General features: G+C 57.4%; 1 protein-coding gene across 1 annotated transcript; it reads right to left on the minus strand.

Moving 5' to 3' along the window:
• Positions 1 to 12,541: 12,541 nt before the first annotated feature.
• On the minus strand, positions 12,542 to 15,895 carry NRARP (NOTCH regulated ankyrin repeat protein). Its single transcript, XM_080402276.1, has one exon. It carries the CDS (start codon positions 15,675 to 15,677, stop codon positions 15,330 to 15,332), a length of 348 nt encoding a protein of 115 aa, XP_080258402.1. The 5' UTR covers positions 15,678 to 15,895; the 3' UTR covers positions 12,542 to 15,329.
• Between the last annotated feature and the right edge of the window lie 9,323 nt (positions 15,896 to 25,218).

The following is a 25,218-nucleotide window of genomic DNA, read 5'->3' on the forward strand; positions in this document are numbered from 1 at the left end:
TGCCAACTTGCAGGAAGTTTAGAAAACGCTTTGATTTCAAACCAGTTTGGACAGAAACCAACTGTAGGGAGAAACCACCAGAAAATTCCTGCAGACCAAATTCCCCTGGCCCCATTGGTGCTGAGAAGCTCCAGCCCTCAGCAGCCCCTGTGGGGCTGGGCAGAGCTGCGGCGGCACAGTGTGGCTGGCACGGGGCAGGAGGCATGGCAGAACCTGGAGGAATACCGGGCACCGCCAGCAGTACCCCAGGGCCCCATGCCCTGACATGGTGGCACATCAGGCAGACCTCTGCAGAAGTGAGGACCACCAGGACTCGGTATCCAACAGCAGAAAAAGGAGATGCTATTCATTTCCATAGCCCTTACTCTCCTCCTTGTCCACTCCCCACCAGCTGTATTATGGGTCAGAGGAGATGTTCCTGCCTAGTTCTTTCAGTATCCCTTTATGAACCTGTTGTCCACAAGCTTGTCAAGTCCCTTTCCGAACCTGCCAGTATTGTCTGGCTCTGTTTCCCCCATGGCAGCAAGCTCTAGACATTCAAATCCTGCTAAGTCAAGGAATTTTATGTTTACCCTGTTTTAAACCCATCACCTGCTAGTTCCGATCCTTGCTCCAAGGACTGCTGGAGTACTGCAGTTTCATGCTCATCTTGTTCACCACCTTCATGATTTTGCAAGCCTCAGTCATGTCCTCCTTTGGTGTCCCCCTTTCCAAACAGGGGAGTTTCAGCCTCTCCAGTCCTCTCTCATACAAGAGGCGCTTCACCTCCTCAGTTGTTACAGAGCAGATCCAGAGAAAGTAAATTCCCGAGCTGTGAAAAAACAGAGCTCCAACACACAGCACCCAAGGTAAAGGCTCACCAAGGTTTTCTGCAGAACACTTTCCAACTGGTTCCCAGTGCCCTTCTCAATCACACGACATTTTGATGACTTTTTTGGCTGCTGCTGCCCTTTAACAGCTCTCTGAAATCACTGGGTCAGTGATGGCTCCCAGCTCTCCTCCTGAGTTTAACCACCCTCCCCAAGCTCCATGCTGATGCCTCACCCTGATTGCTCCTCCCTTGAAGCATCACGTTAAGTTCACCTGCTACTTCTTTGCTCTTCGGTTTTGTGAGGTCCTTCTGAAACTCCTTGCCATCAACACAGCCTTTGGCCATTGAGCAGAGCTGAGTGTCACCTGTGAACCTGAAGACTTCAGACTGGTCTGGCTCCTCTGTGCAACCTGCTGCAGCATGTGTGCCAGGCCTGGGGATCTGCTCACCACTGTTGGCCACTTCATGTTTCCCCATGGCTTACTGGTCTCATTGTGTGCAATCTGAATTTTACATTTTTACTATCAGACCCTGGGATTTTCACCTGCAAAGATTCCTTCACACACTTTTGCCTACACTGTTTCACTCGATACATCACCCCACCTAACCATACCCCTCCTCTGTCACTCCTATAAAGCTGGGGCATCACTGCATCTTGGTGCCTACCATCCTTCCCCCAGGTCTCTTTGTCCTGGTGCACAATGCCATCCCATGCTGCCAAGCTTTCCACTTCCCCTTGTGATCTCAGCACTGGTGTGAAAGCATTTCCAGTTCTGCCCTTGCTCCTGGGTCAGCTGTCTGGCAGCATCAGGGCTCAGCATCCTTCAGCTTCTGCTTCGTGTCCTTCTCCAAACACTCTGAACATCCAGGGCATTTGTCTCTCAAATGTCTTTTTGTCCCCTAGCTGTGGTTACACTCCTGTCTGAGTCTGCCCAGGCTGTGGCCCAGGGAAGGTCTCTATTTGCATTTGATCAGGGCTGGTCAAGTTATGGTTTTAAAATAGCTGCAGTTATGGCTTTAAAATAACAGCTGCTGGGAAGGGTGCTCAGGCTGCAGGCACATGAGCTGGGTTTCGGAGGGAGTGTGTCCCCCACAGCCCCTCTGCCCAGGAACAGCATGGGATGTTTGTGCTCTGCAGCAGGTTTCCTTTCTGTGCTCCACAAACCTGCCTTTCCTCCTCCTTCACCTCCTCCTCCTCCTCCTCCCTACCCACTGGCTGCTCCTTAGTTTGGGGACTCTGCTCCAGCCCTGAAGGTTTTGAGATCCCTCAACCCAGACGTGACAGAGTGAAGTCTCCAGGCCTTGTGTTGAGGGTGAACACCCCACAGCACTTGTGGGATGAGTCAGGAGACCAGCTGGAGGCTTGGGCCATGCTCAGCAGGCATCTCCCTTGCTTCAGAGGCTAGCCGGTACACCAGGCGCTGCCTGCCTGTCCTTGCACTGGGCTTGCCAGCCCCATGCCAACCAAGGGGGTAGGCAGCGATGGTGGTACAGGGTGGGGTGAGAACTTGCAAGGTGGCACAGGTATCATGGAAACCTCAAAGGATGCTGCCCTGTGTCCTGTGGGTCACAGAGTGCTGTGGACTGAGAATGAGCTGCAGGAGAGCAGGCAGGACCACTGGCATGGCCAGCCCATCTCTGATGCTCTTCAGAAAGAAAAGCTGAGTGTTCAGCAAAGCAGGGCAAAGTCTGGGCCGGGGAGGGAAGTGAAACCCAAATCTGGGGACTGCAACAGGCACAAATCACCCCAGGCTCATAGAAGACCTGGGGGATGATAAGCAGAGATGTTCCTGGTGGAGACAGGCTGGCTCTGTCTGTGGCCCAGGCACATGTGTCCTACTCTCAGTGTCCCCTGGCACCCACCACCCATCAGAGCTGGATGGCACCTGTGGACCTGCTGGTGCAGACCTGCTGATCAGTGGCACGTAACCCATGGTGACCTGCATCTCCAGGTAGGTGCTCAGCCACATCGGGGTATGTAAGACAGCAAGAGGGGTGGATGGCGGAGCCAGAGGGCTGCTGGGACAGCCGGTTCCCCAGAGCCCCGAGGCTGCACACGTGCCCTCTGGGACATCGAGACATCCCTGGGGTTGGCTGCATGAGTGCGGAGAGACAGGACCTCCACCTCGGGTGCAGCCGTCCACCTGACTGGGGTGACACTTGGAGCAGAATCTTAAGGTGGAGGTGGCATGGCTGTGCGTCCATCTAGGAGGTGTGTCAGCACGCTCGGGATGGCAATTTACCACTGGGTGTCCTTTTGTGGGTGCATGTGCCTCAAGCTTCCCAGTTGCTGCGTCTCCAGCCAGAAACATCAGCCCAGGCATCTCCATGCCCAGAGATGTGGGGACACCTGCCCATCCACCCACATGTGTCTGTCTGCACAGGTCCCTCCTCTGCCTGGCCGCTGGCCCTGGGGCTGCCCCCTCCACCCCAAAACCCCAGGGGACCCTTCCCATGCGTGCCCAGGGGGCATAGCCACGGTGTCCCCATCGGGGTGCGACTGTCCCTGCGCTGCCAGCCGTACAGATGGCTCCTCTACCACGCTGGGTCGCAGCCTCCACCCTCACGTGCGGCTGCTTTTTGTGTCCCTTCTCGATGCGGGTCGGCCTCACCCCATCCCTCCCGCCCCTCCGCCGCCTGCGCCCCCCGGCGCAGCCCCCACCGGAGCCAGCCACACACACAAGTGAACTTTTCTGCGTTTTCCAGCAATTAAAAAGAATAAAGCAACAGTTGTCTCCAGGCAGGGCATGGATCCTGGTGACCCTGATTTTCTGTGTGGCTGGGCAGGGTGAATGGGGCTATTGAGACCCCGATGACTGGCATCTCCACTCCAGGATTGTCTCCCCTTCCAAGTCCCCCTCCCTGCGCTCTCCTCCTCCCTACCCTCCTCCTCGCTTTTAATTTCCTTCCTGCAGAGAGCTGCTCATCCCCTTCCCATTGGCCAAAGGCCTGAAAGGGAACGAAGGAGACAAGGGAAGGATTAAAGACGCTCTGCTTAGGAGCAGGCAGCCTGAATACAAGATGCACCGGCTGGGAAAGAATGGGGGCTTAGTGGGGCACCAGATCAGACCCGCCTCCGCCGCATTCAGCCTGACCTGCATTCCTGCATCGCTAAGCAGAGACCTTTCTCCCCGGCCAGCCCATCAGAGGGATGCCCCGGACCCCTGTCCCACCTGCCGCTGCAGGTAGACCTGCCTGGGATGGTCCCACCATGCTGCAGCCCCTCTGTGCAGCCATGATGGGGGACAGCAGCACTGCGGTGTGTGCAGGTCCCTTGGGTCAGCCAGCCCAACCCAGCACACAGTGTCCCTAGCCAGCCCCACGAGGATGAGGAGGCAGCTGGGACATCCCTTCGACTAGCCGAGGAGTGATGGGCAATTTGGGTCCCCGGGACACTCGCTGCCCTGGCCTCAGCAGAGCTTGCAGGGCTGGAGCTTAAGGCAAGCACCGCTGCTCAGCACTTGGAGGAAGGCTGGAGCCTGCAGCAGGGTTAGGCTTGTGCTTGCACACCTGGAGAAAGGCTGAGGCACTTCCAGCTACAGCCTTAGTGTTGGAGATGGTGGTGCCCCACCGCTCGTCAATCACATCCTCTTGTCAAAGACCCCAAAACCCCCATGGTGTTCACTGCACCTTCTCAGCACCTCCTGTAGCCGTGCAGTTTGGGGTGCAGATGGGGCATGGTGGCTTGCGTTCATCCCTCCCACCCATCCCATTCATCCCATACCACCAGTGTGTGCATGATGAAGGACTTGTCATGCTCTGGTCTTTTGGCTATTCCAAGGGCAGGTCTGGGCAGGTGGATTTTGCTGCTGGGGCTGGTCCTTGGGAGGGGCTGGAGCTGAGCGAAATAGTGGGACATGGGCTTAGGGTCACCCTGGCAATGAGGGGCCCCCAAGGGCAATGGTGGGCAATGGCCCTCTGTCACTGACGAAACCCATGGGAAGACACATGGAGAGTCACCCTGGAGCAGGACTGTAGTGTTGGCAGCATCTGGGTCTTTCCATGCCTCTTGCACCCTCCAATGCCAGCTTGACCCTCCATGTCTTGTCTCAAGTGAGGAGCAGGTAGGTGTGAGTCACCCACTCAGGGTACTGCAGGATCGGTGCCTGCTGCCGCTGCCCAAGGACACCCCCTTGCCAAGGAAGGGCCAGCCCACCACAGCTGGCACAGCACAGCTCCCTCTGTGCTATTAGTGTGCTGGGTCAGTCAGTGTTTGCACACACAAGTTCCCCCTGGTAGGGATGGAAACATCTCCCTTCTCTGTGAATTGGGAATGTGAGGCTGAGATTCCTGGCTAGAGCTGGTTTCCTTCACAGAACAGTGGGTTCTTGGAAACCTCTCTGAGTCCTTGCTGACATGCACCCCAGAGAGCTGTGTTCTCTGGGGGAACGCACCCCTGGTGGAGCCCAGCAAGGAGCCCTGCAGTGAGCAAGACATTTCCAGGCTGAGTAGCTGGTGGTCTGCAACAGGGAGCAAGGATGGGGTGGCTCAGCAAAGTCCTAACAGCCCTGAAGTATCAGTGATGAAGGCACCCCAGGGTTCTCATGCTGCTAGGACCATCCTTAGGAGCCCAGGTCCCCATGCAAAGACACACTTCAGGGCCCTACACACACAGCTTTGGGATCCGGCGCTGCAGGGATGGGGCTCTGAGCTCCCATGTCTTGCGTCCCATGTAGCGGCTGATGTCATTTTAGGTTTCCTGAGGGTTGTTCCACCTGTCCCCATCTTCTGATCTAGATCTCTTGCTGGCCTGGTCCCTCACGCACCCCAAAGCTGAGCAGCACCTGCAATGGTCAGGACAGAGATCTGGTCACCACATGAACATGGCTGCAGGAGCCCAGGATTGGATGTGGAGGTGGACATCTGTGCAAGTCTAGGAGATGGGATGGCCTCCAGACCCTGGGGCTGAGGGCAGGCAGGACACATGAGGACCCCTCAAGCCGCAGAAGGAGCTTAGGTGTAAGTGCTGTCATCCATCCTCTGCTTCCATAACCTGTGAAGGAGCCCAGACACCACCTGGGACAGACACCCCAGGGACAGAGCTGAATCTCACTCCAGTGACCAAGCTGTGCAGGCAGGGTCCCAGTTACTGCTGCCTCCTGAGTACTGCATGTGACCATCATAGTCCCCATGGTCCCACTGGCATCACTCAGACAGCTTCAACCCTCATGTGTTAAAATCCATTATTTTAAAACATTTTTCAATATTTGGTTGTGAAAGCCCCGTCTCCTGGAGTTCTGTGACTCCAACAGAAACTTGGTACCCGAGAAGAGCATGAAATCCTTCTTGGAGGTGCATCTCCATTTCCATCCCAGAAGGCAGAAGAAGAAAATGCCCACTTATTCCTCCTCCAGAGAAGAGTCACATCCCTTCAGACCACCCATCACCAGCCTCAGCAGTTGGCATGGAGCCCACCGACATGTCCACCTCCATCACTGCATCCTCTCACTGTACTGCGAGGTCTGAGGTCACTGTACCAGAAAGCTGCTCTGACTCTAGGGTAAAATAGGCAAAATGAGTAGGAAATCACCAGTTTTGGCATAAGGGACCACTGTTACCAGCACAAGGCACCTGCCTTGCTGGGTAAGCACCAGCTGTGGTGAGGCAGAGGTGGCTGGTCCTTGCTCAGGGGCTGGGGGGTGCATTGCAGTGGTCCTCGGCTGTGCCTGGCCCTGCAGGAGCCCTCTCCCTTCTCACCCTTTACCAAGACCAGGAACCCCGGGTTTGTCTGCGGGAGGTCTTCACTGCCCCAAGATTGGGGTGTCCCCATTGCCCCGCCACTGCTGTGACACGCCCCAGCACCCTCAACAAGCAGGACACACATGGGGGTCCCCACCTGGTTGTACCCCCAGACTCTCCCACCTCGTGCGGTTCCCACCCAACCCCTGCCAGCTGCACGCAGAACCCAGGAGCTGCATCCCGGAGGAGCCCAAGGGTCCCAGGCAGGGAAGAAACCTGGGACACAGGTGAGAGGCAGCTCATCCCCCTGTGTGGTGGCCAGGGGGCTTTTGTCCTTCTTCTGCCATGCTGAGGGGCCAGAGCCTGGCAGTTTCCCAGCCCGCAGCAGACACAGCCCCCGGGCAGCCCAGTGGGGATGGAGAGCCCTTCCCTCCGCCCGGCCAGGATGGAGACGGACCACGGGGCTTTCTCTTTAATGCAATGCTATGAATACTTGGGGTCTTTCTGCTCGCTGTTTAATGGATTTGAATGTGAAAAGGTGGTGGAATTGGGAAGAGGGGAAGAGGGGGGGGAAGGCCAGGCCTCTTTGTTCGGGGATGCTGCTCCAGCCTTGGATTTATTTAGCATTTGGAGGGCTCTGGGGTCTTTCTCTCTTCCCCAGCCACTGCAAAGGCTCGCTCCCTTTTCTGCCTCATGCTTATTAGCATAGCAGCTGCTCCGGGAGAGGGGCTAGGCAAGAGAAAAGGATAGAGGCGTCCGGGAAATGAATAGGAGGGGAAAAAAATAGCTTAAAAGGACAGAGGCTTTGAATGAGGGGGAGTAGTGAGTGGAAAAGGGGACGGGGGGCGGCTCGGAGTTGTCACCGTAGCTGTGAATGTGAGCAGGGTGAAATGTGGAGACCCGCTGGGGACCGTTGCCCCAGCCAGCCGCTGTGCTGGGGGACAAGGGGCTGGTCCTGGTGCTGCAGAGCGAGGTCAGGGCTTCCCTGTGCCCCCCTGTTCATGGGGACATGCAGGGCGGTGGGTGCTGAGTCGGCACCCTCCTGCACCCATAGCCCTGTTGCCTCAGGCCACCCTGCATCCCTCTTCCTGGAGGGATTCATTCATTCAGGGTGTCCCAGCCCCCTGAGGCTGGGCCAGGGGTCCCCCAGGTGTGAGCTCTGAGCTGAAGCATCCAGGGAGAGATCCCAGTAAGTGTCAGAGCTGCTGGTGGTTCCCAAAGGTGTTGGGCTGCTGGAAGAACCAACTCCTCTCGGTGGGGCAGGCTGGGTATGGGACGGGGCAGCAGGGGAAGCCCCTGGGGCAGGCTGCAAGCATGCAATCAGTGCCTCCCACTCCTCCACCCGCTCCCTAGCAGACCCCTCCAGCTGCCAGATGATTGAGTCTTTTAGGCATAATTAAATGAAATCAGGTGTCAAGAGAGCTACCGTGCCACTCCTCCCCCAGCTCACAGTGGGACAACCATGCTGAGACATCCCAGCTCCCTGAGCAAGCAGGCATGCTCCTGGGCAGTAAACCTGAGAGAGGTCTGGGCACATTTGGAGTCCATCTGTGCAATTGCATCCTTTGTAATACCCCTGCTGTTGACTGGGCATACGTGAGAAGTGTTTTTTCAGCTGGAGGAAACAAGAACTGAGGATGCAGTGCGCTCCTGGAGTGACGGGAGGCTCAGAGATGCCGTTTGCAGCCAGAGATGCTCCTTGGTTGTTAAATTCATTTGGAGCCAGGAGCCTGCTCGTTGTGCCCTGGTGTTTGCCTGAGCCCCAGGGTGCTGCTGAGATCCAGTGCTGAGTCCCAGCCTCACATTGCCCCCCTGACACATTGCAGAAGCTAGCAGAGCAGCCAGTCATTGCCTGGCCAGTGTCTCCTCTGGCCATGTCTCCTCTAGCCAGGGGTGCACGTGGCCGTGCTGGCTGGGTCAGCCCTGCCTCCCCTCCACGCTGTGCAGGAGCATCTGCCTGCACTCCTGTGCCGGGCTCCCCGCGGGCCAGCACAGCCAGCGTGGCCACCCTGCTCAGGATAAACCTGAAGCTGGTTGGTGTTGGGCTGGCTCAGAAACAAGGAAGATGGATTTGCCAGCTGACGGTCACAGCTGGGCTTCTGTGTCCCTCTGCACTCCTCTGGGCTGCCAGGGCTGCTGCCAGATCATGAGGGGAAAAGGGAGGCACCTTCTGGGGACCCTTGTCTTAAAAAGCAGCAGGAGGACACGTTCAGCTCAGCTGTGCCAAGGTCTGCCACCTCACGAGGGTGCTGCTGGTGGTGCTGCTCTCCTTGGCTCGTCCTCAGAGACTGTTCCCAGGCACAGGATCCTGTTGGATTCAGGCTGAACGAGGAGTTTCCAATTAAAACAGTTGTCCCAACCACCTCCAAGTTTGTCATCCATCCTGCAGTCCAGCTTTGCCTCTGTCTGTTCTTCTGCCCATCTGTGCATCCCCAGCCATGCTTCTATTCCCCAACCCTCCGAGCCACCCCCCATCCCTCCATGTCCCCAGCGATCCCCCCCAACCCTCCCTAGCCACCCCCCATCCTTCCCTCACTCCCTCCATCCAAGCAGCCTTCCACACCTCCAGACCCAAGCCCCATCCACTGTCCTCCCCAAAATGAGCCAAACCAGGATGTTTCCCTTCTTGGCCATTTTGTTAGGGTCAGGAAAAGAAACCTGCTAACATGAGGAAGCTAAAACCTACATTGCACTCACAGTTCTGCATCCCACCCGCTGTGAGACCCAGAGGTCACCTCTCCCTGGGCACCCCTAGAGATGGGTGCTCATGGTGGGAGTGGGACATTGCTGAAGAATGTTTGGGAAGAGAAGAAAGAAGTTTCTGCTGCCCACACGATTGACAATGCTATTCCCTGGGATGCTCACTGCTACCAAGGAGAAATGGGAGCCCCCCATGGTCCCTGTGCTGAGGCATCCCAAGCCTGGGAGCATCCCTGGGGGGACACAGCCCCCTGAGCATGGAGGTCCACAGAGTGGCAGCAATTTTAGGGCATGGGGGCTTGGCACTGAAAACCTTGTACCCACCTCGTGGCAGGGTGTGAAGGTCACATGCACTCCAGGAAGACCCCAAAACAACTCCATGCCCCAGACGGTGGCCAGCTCCAGCCTTGGAGGGATCTGGGAGACCAGGACCTTTGCACCAAGACCCAACATCAAACACTGCAGCAGCTTTGGGTCAGCAGCAAAACAGGTTGAAACCATGAGCCGTCCTGTCCTGCACGATGTGCTGTGGACTCTGGGTGCCACCAACTGTGGCCTGCCCGGCCACCCTGCCACCCCCTGCCTCCCACCCACCCAGAGGGGCTCACCCCCATGGCAGGGATGGAGCCCAGAAAGCCTCAAGAAGGGACAAAATATAGAGGCTGGAAAAGAGGCCAGTCTGGACAGCCAGACCGAGCTGCCGTCTCCTCCCCAGCACCGAACAGAAGTTGATTGTGATTTCTTTTTTTTTTAAAAAAAAGGTAACTCTTATTCGGATCTGCAGACCGCGGCATTATCATAGTCATACAAACGCCCAACAAAGCATCTATTTAAAATGTACTGAATTTTGATTACAGCCCGTCCCCTCTTGCTCGCCTGCTCGCTGTCTTTCTTTCTCATTCATTACTTACTGTGTTAAGCTCCCTGAAATTCAAATAAAATCCCACCTCCTCCCCCCCATCCATATGCGTTGGTCGATTCAGCTCCGATGGCTGGGCTTGACGGATGAAGGGCAATAGAAGAGAAGACAAAGCTGTCAAACCTCACCAGGCTGTGTTGACTTCCCATCGCCCCCATGGCCGGAGGGGAGCCCGATCCATCTGGTTTGGAGTCAGTAGCACAAACAAAAGCAAAAGACAATGGTAGGAAGCACTTGAAAGTTCAAATTCTTGCTTTGGTTTCTCTTGGAACAACAGCACCTACGTAATGTGGCCAGTGGACAATAATGCGCGGCCAGGGACATGCAAAAATGCCAGAAGAATGTGCTTATGCCACCAAATGATCCAATATTTTTGTTTTATTGGAACAAAAATAGAAAAGGGGGAAAAAAAAAAAGAAGAAGGAAGAAAAAGCAAGTCTTTGGAGTTCCTAGATTTCTTGGACAGGCTTTCTGTAGAGAGCTGCAAAGCGGGGTGGCCACGGGCCATACAGGGAGCCTGGTACCAGGGTGACTGCTCCCTGGTGGGCTCAGTCCTGGGGGGTTGGGGGTCGGCTGCGCCCTTGGCACATCCCTGCTGCGGGGGCCATTGCATGTGGGAGCCCAGGGACACAGGGTGGCTTCGTGGGCGCTGGGCTGGGTGCCAGGGGGTGTGATTTGTATTCACCACCCAACCCAAATCCCCTGCGAAGGGGCTGCCAGAGGCCCCAGCCTGCTCTGGCTGCCGCGGGGTGAAGGAAGCTGTGTGCAGAAATGCTGTGTTTCCTTGGAAAAACCCATCCTGGAGGTGGTGGCTGGCCTGGCCAGCCTGGCTGAAGCTCTGGGATGAGGTGAGCGGCGAGAAGCTGCAGGGCTGAGCCGAGCCGGGCTGAGCCCAGCTCCGTGACAACTCCAAGCAGGCACCTGGATGAGTTTTTTGCAACATCCTAAGCCTGGTGGTGAGGCAGGTGTGAGCTGCACCCCCAGGTGTGAGCCCATGGACCGCTGTGCTGGTGGGAGGTCTGGGGGCACTCACTGGTGGGCTGGTGTCACACAGTGCCCAGGTGGGACAAGATCACGGCATGGCAGGAGAGGGGAGCGATGCTCACCCCACGGACACATCCCACAGGTCTGGCCACAGTCAGCAGCAGCTGCGAGACCTGGGCGATAAACCCACAGGACAACCAGCGGGTTGATACCAAAACCTGATGCTTTTGGCATCATCTTTTTTTGTCCTGCTAAAAACCAGCTGGGTCACTCGGTGTCCATCCAGGGCTGTGCCTGGGCAGGCTGCGTGTCCCCAGGGCACCCTGGGCAGCCGGCTGTGCCCATCCCCGGCACTGTCCTGTGCTGGCAGTGTGGCACGGGGCTTGGCACATCAGGGTGGAAGTTGGCCAACCTGGAGAGATCACACCAAGCCCCTTCTCCAGGTTTCCTCCCCACTGCCATTTGCAGGACAGCGCTCCCGGCATTCCTGGGAATCCACACCCAGAGTCAAACTGAGCATGGCACAAATTTCCTGGGGATTTGGGAATTTCCAGAGCTGGAAAAATTATTGATATAGAAAAAGCCTCATTCAAAACCCCCACACCAGTGCCAGTGAAGGAAGCTTGCCTGCCCCCTGCTTTCAAAGCCCCAGCTGAGGGCAGGACCCAGCGGGTGCTGGCACAGGGCTGCCTCTGCTTTTCCCACTTCCCAGAGCAGCCGGATCCTGCCTGGAAAACCTCCAAAGGTGCAGCACTCAGCCCGCTTTTGGGCACCAGCCTGCTCTGAGCCACGTGAGATGACAGAGGTGCCCTTGGGGATGGAGACCCCATGCTGACCCTCGCCCCACCACCAGTCCAACAGCAGCTTCTGGCTAGAGGTGACCCCATCCCCACAGCCCAAGGGTTTGGCAAGGACCAAGCCGCTTCAAACCCTTGCTGGGACTCAGGTTGAAGCAAAAAGCCTGGGAAGGGTTGCAGGGAATCACAGGGCGCTCAGCCAGTGGGGCTGGGGCTGCAGACCCAAATGCACCCCCCAAACACTACAGACCCCAGAAGCAGTCCCACAGCTGGTTGCAGAGCTCCCACTTCTCTCCCTTGGGTTGAGCAACTTCTTTAGGAACATCTCAAGCACCACATGCCTGGTCCAGCACATCCTGGTCCTGAGCCATCACCCCTCCACCAGCCACCAAACAGTGGGATAGGGCAAACCAGGACACCCCAGAGCTTCCTCCAGCTATGGGAAGGGGGTGGTAGGGGCTGCAGCTCCAGCATCCCCCCAAAATCCACCCCAGCCATCACCCTCTGGGGAATGCATTTAACCCCAGGAGCGCTACAGGTTTAGACACCAAAACAGGGACCTGGGGAGCCTAGCCAGCCATCCCCACCACAGGAACCACCCAGCATCACCCATAACCATGTGGGAAAGAACAAACAAAAAAGCCATTTAGTTTTGGGTTTTTTTTTTATAAAAAGATCAATGAAAAATTTATTTATAAATTTCGCACTCTGGGGCTACACGTCTATATCATACACTCAGGAATATGCTGTACTGTACAGACTTTATCCAGTTAGAAATGATCATATAGTGACCCACATACAGCTTCAATATAAGCCTAAAAATTCTTAACATTAATTAACATAATTAAAAAAGGTATTCGCATCTAAAGAAAAATCTACAGAAAAACTCCTTTCTGGAGCAATCTGTGCATCAGCTTCAATGTCTGCTTATTTCACTGACATTATCAATATATTCTTCTTACAAAAATAATAATAATTAAAAAGATGACTGCTGGAAGGCAACCAGTCATGCATGAAAGAGCCTCCCCCACCTGCCTCTTTTTTTAATTTATTTTTCTTGTACTCCCCGTTTTGGCGTGAAGGGTCAGCAGCACGATGAGCCAACAAGGGGGGTGGGGGGGACCCTCATTTCAATTTGAATCAATCTGCATCCCTTTTACTTCTCAGGATCAAGAGAGACGGGGGGGTGCGGGGGTTGCATAGAAAATTGAAACTCTAGGGACTAGGAAGGGCAGCAGCTTTTCAGTAAAATACAAAGGGATGTAAAAATACATCAACTCACAATTTCAGAGCAAACCCCCTTCCCCGACATACAGTTTCCCAAAATCTCAGCGTGTCTAAAGCTCCAGGAGGCTGGAAAGGAACAATAGTTTTCTTAAACAACTCACCCAGCAATTCACACAGGAGATTCACAGTCTTAATAGGTATTTTATAAAAATATAAATATGGGTTACATCATGTTGTCTTTACAACACTGGACAGAGCTCCCTTTAGACTGGGTTTATAACCAAGATTTCTTTTTAAAAATCCATCTAGAACTTGGCTTTACAATACACTTTTTAATATCATGTCATAAATGTTATGACATTTCATTGTGGCAAATCCATTTAGTCAAAAAAATATAAATGTGCAACCATCTGGTAACGACGATAAAACCTCGCTAGAAAAGATCTTGTTCCCACCCCGTAACTATCGCACAGAAGCACCAGTGGAAGTGCTGGACACCCCCTTCCATGCTCACAGAAAGACTTCGGCCAAGCAGTTCCTTGCAAATTACAGCATTAACAGCAGACGCTTTCAACAGCGCTTTTTCTCTTGTTCTTCTTTAAATCTGGAGCTTTTTTAAACATCATCTCAAATCGTTGAAGTGGAGAAAACCAAAAACCAAACTGTAGGTGAAACCATCAGAGACAAAGCAGAATATTCAGTGCAATGGGAAATAATCATGGCAGACTCAAGTTGTTTTTTTTTTAGTTTTAAGACTAGGAAAGCAAACAAACAACATCAACAAAAAGCATATTTCCCAAACCATATTTTTGAAACACTCACCACCAGCTTCCAACAAAACCAGGCTCACAATCTTCACCCACAAATATATACATACATGATAAATACTTAAGACACAACCCAAATAAACCAGCAGGTAACTATTTTTTTTTAAATCGCAATGGTTTGGATGCAGGGAGCAAGAGAGGAAAGAACGGGGAGACGGCAGTGATACGGATGGCTTTAGTGCAGACGAAGAGAAGAGGGCTGAAAGACCAGCGGGAGAAAGGAGACTTCGTAAATTTTCCGCATTTTCCAAATGGATGTTCTTGTGCCATAGCAAAAAAAAAAGCAGCATTTGCGATTATACGTGCAGTCACTTCAAAATGCGACCTCGGGTGGCTTTCTCTTCTTCCTCCCTTTCTTTTATAAATATATATATTTAGGCATATATATAATATAAAAGGCGGGTGAATCTACATACATCAAATGAATCGTTCTGCATTGAGAAGTGTTATCCAAGTTTCACCAAAAGAAAAATAAAGTTCCCAAACTATTTTCAGTAGTTTTCCGGCATCTCTCTAGGCAGCAGAGAGCGCTCGCGCCCCTTTCCTGTGCAAAAGCAAATCCTCTGCCTCTAGAGTTTATTTCTTTTTTTTAAGGAAAAAAAAAAGTCCAGGATTTGCTAATCCCAGTTTACACACAAAACCAGAAGGATTCAATGTCTTTTCCTGGGATCTCAGGTGTGCTAAACGGATTCAAGAAGCGGGTGAGGACGCAGACTTTCTTCGGACACCCAAAAAAAAAAAGAAACAAAGTAGAAAACCCAACGCAAAATAAAACAAAAAAGGAGCAAAACCGGGGTGAGAAAACCGTGTCTGTCATATTCCAACGGAGTCGCCTCAAGAAAAAAAAATTAAAATTAAAAAAATCAGCGGTGGGAAAACACGGGGGAAGGTTGCAGGAGGGAGGAGCCCCCCCCGCGGTGCCCCGAGCCCCCAGCCCGTCCCGGGGCACGCGGGAATGGGGGTGGGGGGCGAGGGGCGTTGAAATGAATTCGTTTCTGAGCCAGAATACTTTAAATCGGAGGGAAGGGAGCGAGGGGAGAGAGGATTAAATATTAGCGGGGAGGGGGCGGGAGCCTTTAAAGCATCTGACCAGATGTCAAACTGAAACCGTGAATACTGTGAGTGCAGCCGAGGTAGATGGAGGAGAAAAAAAACCAAAACAAAACAACAAACCAAAACAAAAAAAACCAAAAACAAAACCCAAACACATTACAGTAGGAAAACAACCCTTGGAAGAAAAAAAAAAAAACAAAACAAAAGCAGGCGAACGGTGGCGTGTTTTGCGTGGGGCCCCAAATCTTCGCCAAATAAACCCCACGCGGGGGTGGGAGCAGCTTTGGCGGCCGGGGGAGCGGGGGAGGGGGGGGGGGGCGGCGGCCCCGGCATCACCGGGCGCCGGCGGAGTATTTGGCCTTGGTGATCAGGTAGAGGACGATGTCCTGGTGGCCCCCGAAGGCGGCGATGTGCAGCGCGCTCCAGCCGTCCCGGTTCGCCAGGCGGATGTCGGCGCCGAACTTGACCAGGAGCTTGACCAGCTCCAGGTTGCCGTCGATGACGGACTGGTGCAGCGCCGTCTGCCCCTCGGGCCCGAAGGAGTTGACGTTGAACTCGCAGTTCGTCATGTTCTGCAGCAGCGACTGCAGCTCCTTGGTGTTGCCCCGCCGCACCGCCTCCTGGAAGACGCGCTGGCTGGGCGGCGGCGCCGCGCACGGCGACACCTCGCTCTGGCTCATGCCGCCGCTCACGCCCCGCCGCCCCGCATGGACGGCGACGCCTCCGCCCGCCCGGGCATGCGGCTGCTGGGCGGCTGCCGGTGCTGCAGCCGCCGCCGGACCCGGGCCCCGCCGCTCCGCCGCCGCCGCGCTGCTACCGCCGCCGCTCCGCCGCCGCGCCCGGACCCCTCTGGAGCGCAGCCGCCCCGCGCCGCGCCTTTTACTCCCCCTTTTATTTGCATAACAATGGCACGGCCGTGACGCGGCGCGCAGGGGCGGGGCGCCGCCGCCGAGCGCCCATTGGAACGGCCGGCAGGGGAGGGGGCGCGGAGCCACGCCCCCCGAGGGAGAGGAGCCGCACCGCCCCTCCCCCACCCCTGGGCTGTGCCGGGGGGACGGTGGGGGGCGCTCCCGGCTCGGCTCGGCTCGGCTTGGCTCGGCTCGGCTCGGCTCGGCTGGGCGCAGCGCAGGGGCGCGGTGGTCACAGGCAGAGGGCGCCACCACCCAGGCCGTGCCGTGCCGTGCCGTGCCGTGCCGTAATGTGCGGGGCCGTGCCATGCCGGGCTGTGTACAGCCTTGCCGTGCCGTGCCGTGCGGGGCCGTGCCGTGCCGTGCTGTGCGGGGCCGTGCCATGCCGGCCTGTGTACAGTCTTGCCGTGCTGTGCCGTGCGGGGCCGTGCCGTGCTGTGCGAGGCCGTGATGTGCGGGGCTGTACCATGCCACGCGGCGCCGTGCCGTGCGGGGCCATGCGGCGCCGTGCCGTGCTGTGCCGTGCGGGGCCGTGCCGTGCCGTGCCGTACCATGCCGTGCCAGGCGGATGCAGCCGGTCCCACCGCTGCCTCTCCGCGCTGCCACCGCGCTGTGCCCCCGGGACCCGCCGGCCCCGAACCCCGCCGGGGCGGGTGTCCCCCGGGTGCTGCCGAGTGGCACCGCAGACACCACCACACCGGGGCAGGTCACGGCAGGGACACGAGGGGGTTCAGCCCCGCAGGATCTGGCCCCTCTGGGCGCACACAGCGGCGGTGCCATGAGGTTCAGGGACCCATGGCTGGGACTGATTTGGGGCGCGGGGAGGAAGGCGCAGCCCCCCACCGGACCCCACCGGCCCTGGAGCGACTCGATGTGGTCACACGGGACTTTGTGCGGGGTCGGATCCTGCCCGGCCAACAGCCGGGAGGTACCAAAAATGGTGCATCACCCCCCGTCGGTGCCGGAGGGGCCCCCGCGCCCGTTTGGCCCGCGGGGAGCAAACGGCGGGGGCTGGCTGGGAAGCGGCACCCCCGGGCCAGCACTCGCCACCTCTGCTGGGCATTTGGTCGCGGGAGCGGAGCGGGAGGCGCAGGGAGAGAGGAAGGAGCGTGTCGTAAAATTAGGTGACAGCGGCTGTGCCTCCCTTTGGGAATGGAACGGGAGAAACCGGCCAGCTGCGGAATTGCCAACCGATGGCACTTGCCACCTCGGAGTCACCCGTCACAGCGGCAGGACAGCGGCCCTGAGCTCAGGGCACCGCGCATCCCACCGCTTTTCCCGTGGCTTTTCCCTGTGGCTGCCCGGGGAAGGCAGCAGCTGGAGGAGGCTGGGACATGTTTCTGGCCCTCGCTGGGTCCCGCTCCTGGGCTGGAGGAGGCCAAACCAGCCCGGCTTGGGCTGCAGGGGGTTGGGGTCCTGCTTCCCTTCCTACAAGGGACTACAGGGACTACTTTTCAAAGTCCAGCTCTGCAGCTAGCTTTTCTCATCGCCATTCCTAGCCCTTTCCCATCTCTTCATCTATGCCTGTGCCCACCTCCATCCCACCCCTGTCTCCACTGTCATCCCATGTCCATGCCTACCCCCCACCTCCATCCCCATCCAATCCCTGTCCATCCTAGCCCCAGACCCATCTCCGGCCCCATGCCCATCCCATCTCATCCTAATCCCTGTCCTATCCCATCCCATCCCATCCCATCCCATCCCATCCCATCCCATCCCATCCCATCCCATCCCATCTCATCCCATCCCATCCCATCCCATCCCATCTCATCCCATCCCATCCCATCCCATCCCCATCCAGCTCTGCCTGGTCTCTCACTCACCCTGCTCGGCTTGCCCAGGCCAGGGCTCCCCCAGCTGTATCCCCATCGCATTCCCACAGGGAAGGGGGGGGGACATTACCACGGGCTGGGGTCTCGGGGTGGCTCTGGCCCTGCCGTGCCGCTGTCCCTTGTCTGCACAGCTTCTCCGGGGACAACCCTGTGCCACCAAGGCGTGGGGCTGGCAGGGGGCACAGAGGTGGGCTGGGGGCTCAGGGGCTGCGCGGGAGCCAGGGCTGCCCGAGGACCATGGAGAGGAGCCAGCCTTGCCTGTCCTGTCCCCCCGTGGGCAAGGGGTGCTGGCTCTGCCCCCCAGCACCCCCCAGCTGTGGTGGCAGCAGGGACATCAGTGGCCGTCCCTGCCCCACATTGGGGCGAGTGGCGGGACCCCGGCAAAGGGATGGCGGGGGGCCACATGGTGGCACCGTGGCTGGGGTGGCCCTGCGGGCTCCGCTGCTGCCAGCTCGCCCTCTCCTTTCCATCCCTGACTATCCCGGGACAGCTGATTTTGTGCATTTACGGGCCGCATCCTGCGGGGTGCTGAGCGCTTTCAGCGAGCCGTGGGAGAGGGGATCGCTCACACCTCCCGGCCTGGGGCCGGGCCAGGGCCGTGTCCTCGCAAGCAAATCCGCGTTTGCCAGCGACATGGTGAGAAAAATCAAGAGCCTGGGCAGGGACCCAGCCATGCAAATGTTCCGGGCTGGCAGGTGGGGGCAGGACTCAGCCTGGGAGCGGTGCCAGAGAGGGAGGGAAAAGAGCAAAAAATAAAAAATATATAAAAAAAAAAATTAAAAAATTAAAAAGGAGATTTGGAAAACGTGCATTTTAGCTCCAATTTGTACCTCAGCTAACAGGCGCAGGGGAGCCGGGGGTGCGGAGGCTCGGGTTGTGGGGCTGCGGGGGGGCCGGTGGCTGGAGTCCCCCCGGGGGGCTCTGCAGACACCACCCCCCCCCCCCGCCCCGTGCTTTCTCAGTTGGGAACGGGGGAAGCCGCGGCGAGCGCCGGTGCTGCGGGCGGCGGGAGGGGGACCCGGCACGGCGATGCCTGAAGCAAACCAAACGTCCTCCCCCAAAATATCCCCTCCCCAAGAGACGGGGCGACCGAATTCCGCCCCCCCCCCCCCGCCATGGTTGCCCGTGGGCGAGCGGGGAGGCGCTGCCGGCGGGGCTCGCAGCCGGGCGCCGGGCACGGCCAGCGCTCCCCCGCAGGAGCCAGCGGGCAGTGCCCGGCCGAGGCAGCCGGAGCCCGGGCACCCCCGGGGGGCGCCTCGCAGGGAGCCGGGAGCCGGGGGGCCGGGGCAGGCGGCGAGGGGGCGTGCCCCCACTTAATTCATTAAAATGTGTCGGAGAGCGTGGGAAAGACGAGAGCTTTTCTTCCCAGCGCGGAGACCCAGCGAAAGGCGTGCGAGGGAGAGCGACCTGCCTGCTTCTCCCTGCGAGCCGGGGGGAAGGCGCAGGTTGCCCCGGCCGCTGGCCCTGCCGCCCCCCCTCCTCGCCCCCTGGCCTGGGCAAAGCGGCCGCCGCAGCCGCCGTGGGGATGTGGAGGTGCGGGCAGGGTGGGAGCCCACGGGGGTGGGGGCTGCTGGGTGCCAGCGGTCCCCTCCTGCAGAGATCCACCCTTGGGTGGGAGGAGAGGGGAGCCCTGCCCCGGGCGGCTGGTTTTGGCAAGTGGGGAAGGGGCTGCGGGGGGATGTCCCATGGCAAAACCTTCCTCTGTGCTGAGAGCTGCCCTGCCCGCAGTGGGGCAGCAGCAGGGGCATGGCCGTGGGACTGGTCTCATGATTTTCCCATGGGCACATCACACCAGCCTTCAGCAGGACCCCAGCAGTGCCCCCCCAGCCAGTCCTGTGGGCAGAAGCTCCTGAGGCCAGAAGTGGGGTTTGCAAGAGAAACGTCCTCGTGCAGTAAGAACACATGTGCAGGTGCCCTGTGTCCTCTGCAGGGAGCAAGTCACCATGGGCAAAACACTCATGGGTGGTTTGGGGAAGCCCTGGGGACCAGGGGAGGCTCCAGGCATCCCCCATCCTCTGGGACACCCCATACCACTGGGGTCACTGCGGGAACGTGGGCTGGGGACTGCCACTTCCAGTGGATGCCACTGTGGATGCTGCTGTCCACTTTCCCTCCCTCCCAGCCTGTGACAAATGTGATTTGAAACCTGAGCGAGACTCAAGCATGGTCATAACCCTATGTGTGGTCATTGCCCTCGGCGGGGACACAGGTGGGGGACATCACTGCATGCCTGGCCCTGGGGCTGCAGGACCCCGACTCCCCACGGGGCTGTGGTGACCTGGTGCTGGGCTGTGCAGGTTGGGTCCTTGCACTGCAGCTTGGCCTTCAATCATTCCAGTGCCCCATCTTATCAGTCCTTATCCTGCTGGAAATGCTGCAGCTTTTCTGATGTAGCCTACAGCCTCCACATTTGACAGCAGGAAAATGCTGTTTGGGCAAAAGGCTGGGAACCCCTTGGAGCTGGAGAGCTCCTACCCAGCACCACAGGCAGGGCTCTCCAGCTGCACCACTGTCCCAGTGCTGCTGGGCCACGCTGCGGCAGCAGAGCAGACATATCAACCGAACCACCTTGGCTCAAGCCCGCGTTGTGCTAAACTGGCATCATTAAATGTACCCAGCCTGGGGCGCTGACGATTGCTTCTGGTGCTGGAAAACTGGTACGTGGAGGGACCAAATATTCACTTTGTGGGTGATGATACAGTCGGTTGGAGACACAGACCTGGGTTTTACATGCCCTGGGCCAAGCTCACCATCTTTGGGCCACAATTGCCTTGTCCTGATGAGCTCCAGTATTGAATCTGGTGTTGGTGCAAGGCTTTGGTGCTAGGAAATGGCCATCTCCTGAGACGCGTGGTCCCCAGGGCCACTTGTTTGATTGTGCTGTGCTGTCACTCCTTTGTAGTAGCTGTGGGGATGGGGGTACATCACCCCACTGTTCCTACCTGGTTCCTCCAGAAGATGCGATACATCCCGTTGAGACTGGCCTGGGGGCCCCTGACTGCTCCGCGGGGGCATCCCTGGGGTGGAAGCAGGCTGAGGGGTGACACAGCCACGTCCCCCCGCAGGACACATGGCGAGGCACGCCTGGCGAGCGGGTAGAAGCTCATTTGCCTGAGAGTCATGCCCACATGTTGGCAGGCTGATGGGAAGGGTCCGGTCCCAGGCTATTTCCCAGGGAGCAAACATCCTCCTGATGCAAATCTCCCGCCTCACGTGGCACCGACACCTCTCTCCTCTCCTGCCCCCGGCAAGGGGCCAGCAGAAGTGACTCCCCGCCCGTGGGAGCAGAGTTTCCGAGGTGTGGGGCAGCACAAGGGCCTGAGCTTGCAGCCAGCCTCAGGCTCGTCTGCCCTGGGTCCGTGCCCAGAAACACGCCGGTTTGTTTGAAAACGGCAGCCGAGCAACTGGGAGCTTGATCGGAGCATCCGGTTGGAAAAGTGGCTCCGTGTCGAGGATGGGCAGCGGTACAACCCTCACCCTCCTCCTCCTCCTCCCCTGCCTTGCCAGCTGCCTGAGGGACCGGCCGGCCCTAGTTCAAGGCACAAAGTCATGCCAGGGAAAACCGAGCTGATTTCTCTGAGCTGGTCAAATATGCGGTGAGGTTTCCGCTCCAGATTACAAGAGGAAGGAAGTTTGCTCGGAAGGGGATGGGGATAAGGTGGGGGAGAAGGGAGGGAAGTGCATTCCTGCCTGATGAGGAACAATGTTGATATATTCACTTGTAAACTAAAGCTGGCCTGAGCACCAAACACCTTGTCCCCATCAAAATCCGAAGGATATGCGAAGAGTACACAAGGGGAGGAGAGGAACCGGCTGATATCCGATGCAGCGTGTCATTTCTCAGGGCTGAGAGAAGCTGCTCATTCAGGTCTCATTCAGGCTGGCGTGATAAAACAGAGATAAATTTCTTCCCCAGCGCTGTTTTATCAACAGGCTCTGGCCACAACTGCAGCTTGCCCTGCCGGGGCAGGAGCTGAGCGCAGGTGAAGTGACCTGGGGGTCGAAGGGCTCTCGGCGTGGCCAGCCCCCCCCCGAGCCTGCACGCCTGCCAGGGCGCTGCCCTTCCAACACACCATCAAACGGCTCCATAAAACCACGGAGGGCTCGTTACTGCCCTAATAAATGTTAAACATTAGTATGGCACAGACAATGGGATTTTTAATCTTTTTTTTTAAGTAGCCAGATAGGGAAACAATATTGTAGGCTGACTAAAAAGCTGGTTTAATTCCCTTTGATCTGTATCCACCATTCAAAACTGGACAATTTATGACTTCCTGGATGCTCCTCAAGGCTGCTTCGAGGTGGAGTTTGACGTTGACTGTGTCTATGACTGGAGATGACCTTGTTGCACAGGTCCCACCTCGACATCACCTCCTGCAGGCAGCAGAAAGGGAGAGGTGCTGTGCTGGGTCTCAGCCGCTGCCCCCATCCCCAGGAGCTGGATGAGACCCTTTGGGAGCTGTCCCATGCCATGCCCACGCACACATATGACCTGCTGGTGTCTGCTCTGGGTTGGTCTTCTCCTAAAACAACTCCCACCGTGGTGAGCCTGCCCCAGCACAGCTGGCTGCCAGCAGCTCAGCCTGCAAGCGCAAGCACTCACCCCCAAATTGACAGAGATGGCAGGGAGATAAAGTCCTAGAGGTGGCCAGAAGGTGACCCTCCTGTCCCCAGGGATCAGAGGAAGGGTCCCTTCCAGGCAGCTCTGTGGCCAGGAGCCATCCCCAGGGTGAGGGACAGGGTCAGCGTGCCCCGTTGTCCCCCTCACCAGCCCCCCTCTTGCAGGGGAGGCAGTGGCAGACCAACGTGAAGCCGCAGCTCCAAAACCCCAGTGAGCAAAGGCCAGAAACGCTCACAGGCTGGCTGGAAGTGGTGTTTGGGAGGCTTGGGGCTTCAGCTCTGACCCCAACTGACTCAGATGTTCGTGTGACTCAGAAGCGTCCCCCAAACAGGGTCTGGAGAGGTTCGTCTCATCACGCGATGAAGCATCGCTCACCGCGGGGGCTGACAGAGGGAGGCTGCAGCATTCCTGCTCTGCTCCATCCCCAGTTTCTGTCCTCCCAGAGCAAACCCCAAAGCAGCAGGATGCTGACACATGGATGAATCCGTGTGAAGCCTGGGGGGCTCGGGCTGCTCAGCCTCTGGCACCGGCAGTCCCATGCTCACCGGCTGGGGTGGCCCCCCCAGTATCCTCCACCAGTGGCTGGCACAGAAGGGCTGCTGGCAAAGCACAAGCCTCATCCTCCCCCTGCTTAAAGGACACTTTTAGGGTCCCCACGTGCTGCTCCAGGGGAGCTGGGGGTCTGGTTGCCCACAAGGACATGGCAAGGCACAAGCTGGGAGCATTCACAGAGGAGGTGGCTCATCTGCTGGAGGAGCCGACAACTGGTTTGCAGACCATCAAGGGTGCTGGCACCAGAGGTGGGTGGATGTAAGGACATGCCGCTTCCAGGCACTGAACAGGTCACCTTGACACACAGGGACAATGGCAAAACCCCCAGAGCCAGAGTACCCACTCAAGGCTGAGAGGGGCAGGACGTCCTCAAGGGGCCAGACACAGCACCCTGCAGCCACGGGGCAGTGGGTGTCCCAGGTCAGCGATCCCATGTGCCCCTTTCCGCAGGTCTCCTGCCACCCAGCCTGGACACTTGAGGGCTCTGGGAAGGGCTTAAAGGAGAAAAGGGTCCTGGCAGCCTCAGGCAGCCTTTCTGCCCCTGGCCAGGGATGGGGAGGGGTGGAGGGATGGAAAGATGGAGAGCATCAGAGCTGGGCACTAATGGATGAGAAGACATATGCTACGGTCCATAGTGCTGAGACTGCACGTCCAAGCAAAGCCACTGTCACAGCACCACAGATGACTCAGGATGAAGGGACTTCAGCTGCTCAGAAGGAAGGTGCTTGCTTCTGATGCTGCCATTAGGAATAGAGGACAACTTTTAAACATCTACCCATGACATAGAGGCAGAAAACGTGTTATCATGGGTGCAACTTCCTAGCACCAAAGCCCTGCACCAACACCGGATTCAATACTGGAGCTCATCCTGATGGCCCAGGACGAGGTAACTGTGGCCCAAAGATGGTTGAGCTTGGCCCAGGGCATGTAAAATCTGGGTCTGTGTCTCCAACTGACTGTATCATCACCCACAAAGGGGATATTTGGTCCCTCCATGTACCAGTTTTCCAGCACCAGAAGGCCTACAGGTACATTTAACAATGCCAGTTTAGCAGAACACAATTTAATCCCCCTCTTCCTGCTGTCACTGTCTTGCCCCAAACTGTTACACCACAAATATGATAAAAATGACCTGGGGGTAAAAGCAAAGAGGAAATTCCCATTTGAGATAAATAGGGAATTAAGAAAAATATGTGCTTTCCTAGAGACAAACACCTAGAGAGAGCGCAGGGCTGGAAAACCAGGACTTGAAACACAATTCCTTCATGTCATATGCAAAAAATGAGAACAACTGAGGAGAGAAACAGAAAGAATTGATGGAAAAATTATGGCCACTGAGGGCGAGCCCAGCAGAAGGCATTTTAATCCCACTAGGAGGAATAACCTCCATGGCTGGAGGTGTCAATGCGCGTGCAGGAAGGTGTGCTGGGCTCCAGGAGCCTCCAGCCAAGTGGGAAAATCCCTCTTTTTCTTCTGCCTGTCTCGGGAAGAAGCAGAGCCATCTCCAGGGTAAGCCAAGAGAGATGGGGAAGGCGGTGATGAAGGCGGTGGGGCAGGAAGGTTTTGCTTAGACTGTTTCTGGGTGCTGCGCTCCAGCACCTTGCCCCCACCGGCCTGGGAGGACGAATGGCCACCAGCCCCCTGGGAAGCTGGGCAACAGGGCTCCCCGGGGCGAGAGCCCACCCTGGCGACAGGGGATTAGAGGGGAGAGATGTGACCGTCCCTGGCAGTGACTCTGCAGAAAGCACAGAACCTGCCAGCCCTCCACCATGGGCAGAGGTGGCATGGGTTCAGAGATCCCCCTGGGAAATCCCCCCAGACCCAGCACCCCCATGCAGCCACAGCCCTGGCAGCAGGAGATGTGGTCCCCAAGTCCTCTGTGCGCAGGGGCTGTACTGTGCTGGGCACGGCCACCTCTGGCTGGGGCATTGTCAGTGAGGCTTTGCTTTGCAGCCCCCCAAAACCAGACTAGGAGGAGAGGAACGGTGGGTTTAAGACCAATCTGCAGCAGCCAGTGTCAAAACACTAACCACCGCACCACAGCGGCTCTGCAAGCAGTGCTGGGGCATGACCGTTGTCCGGCAGACACTGCGGTGATGATGATGGTGATGCTCAACCATGGAGGAGGCTTTCTCCCCAAGCTCTGCCAAGCTAAGTGCAGGGAAGGAGGGAAAATCCCCCCCACACACACACACCCCTCGGGAAACACAGATCCTTGTAGCTGCTTCTGGCCAGGGCCAGATGCACCCCTCAGTGTGTCCTGATGGGAAAGGACCAGGCTCAGCACCTCTGCCCTGCTAAAATGGAT

The sequence above is a fragment of the Falco punctatus genome (genome assembly GCF_963210335.1).
Source record: "Falco punctatus genome assembly, chromosome: 9".
Classification (NCBI taxonomy): domain Eukaryota; kingdom Metazoa; phylum Chordata; class Aves; order Falconiformes; family Falconidae; genus Falco; species Falco punctatus.

Excerpts from the sequence above, each read along its gene's own strand:
- NRARP (XM_080402276.1), bottom strand. The coding sequence starts at position 15,677 with ATGAGCCAGAGCGAGGTGTCGCCGTGCGCGGCGCCGCCGCCCAGCCAG.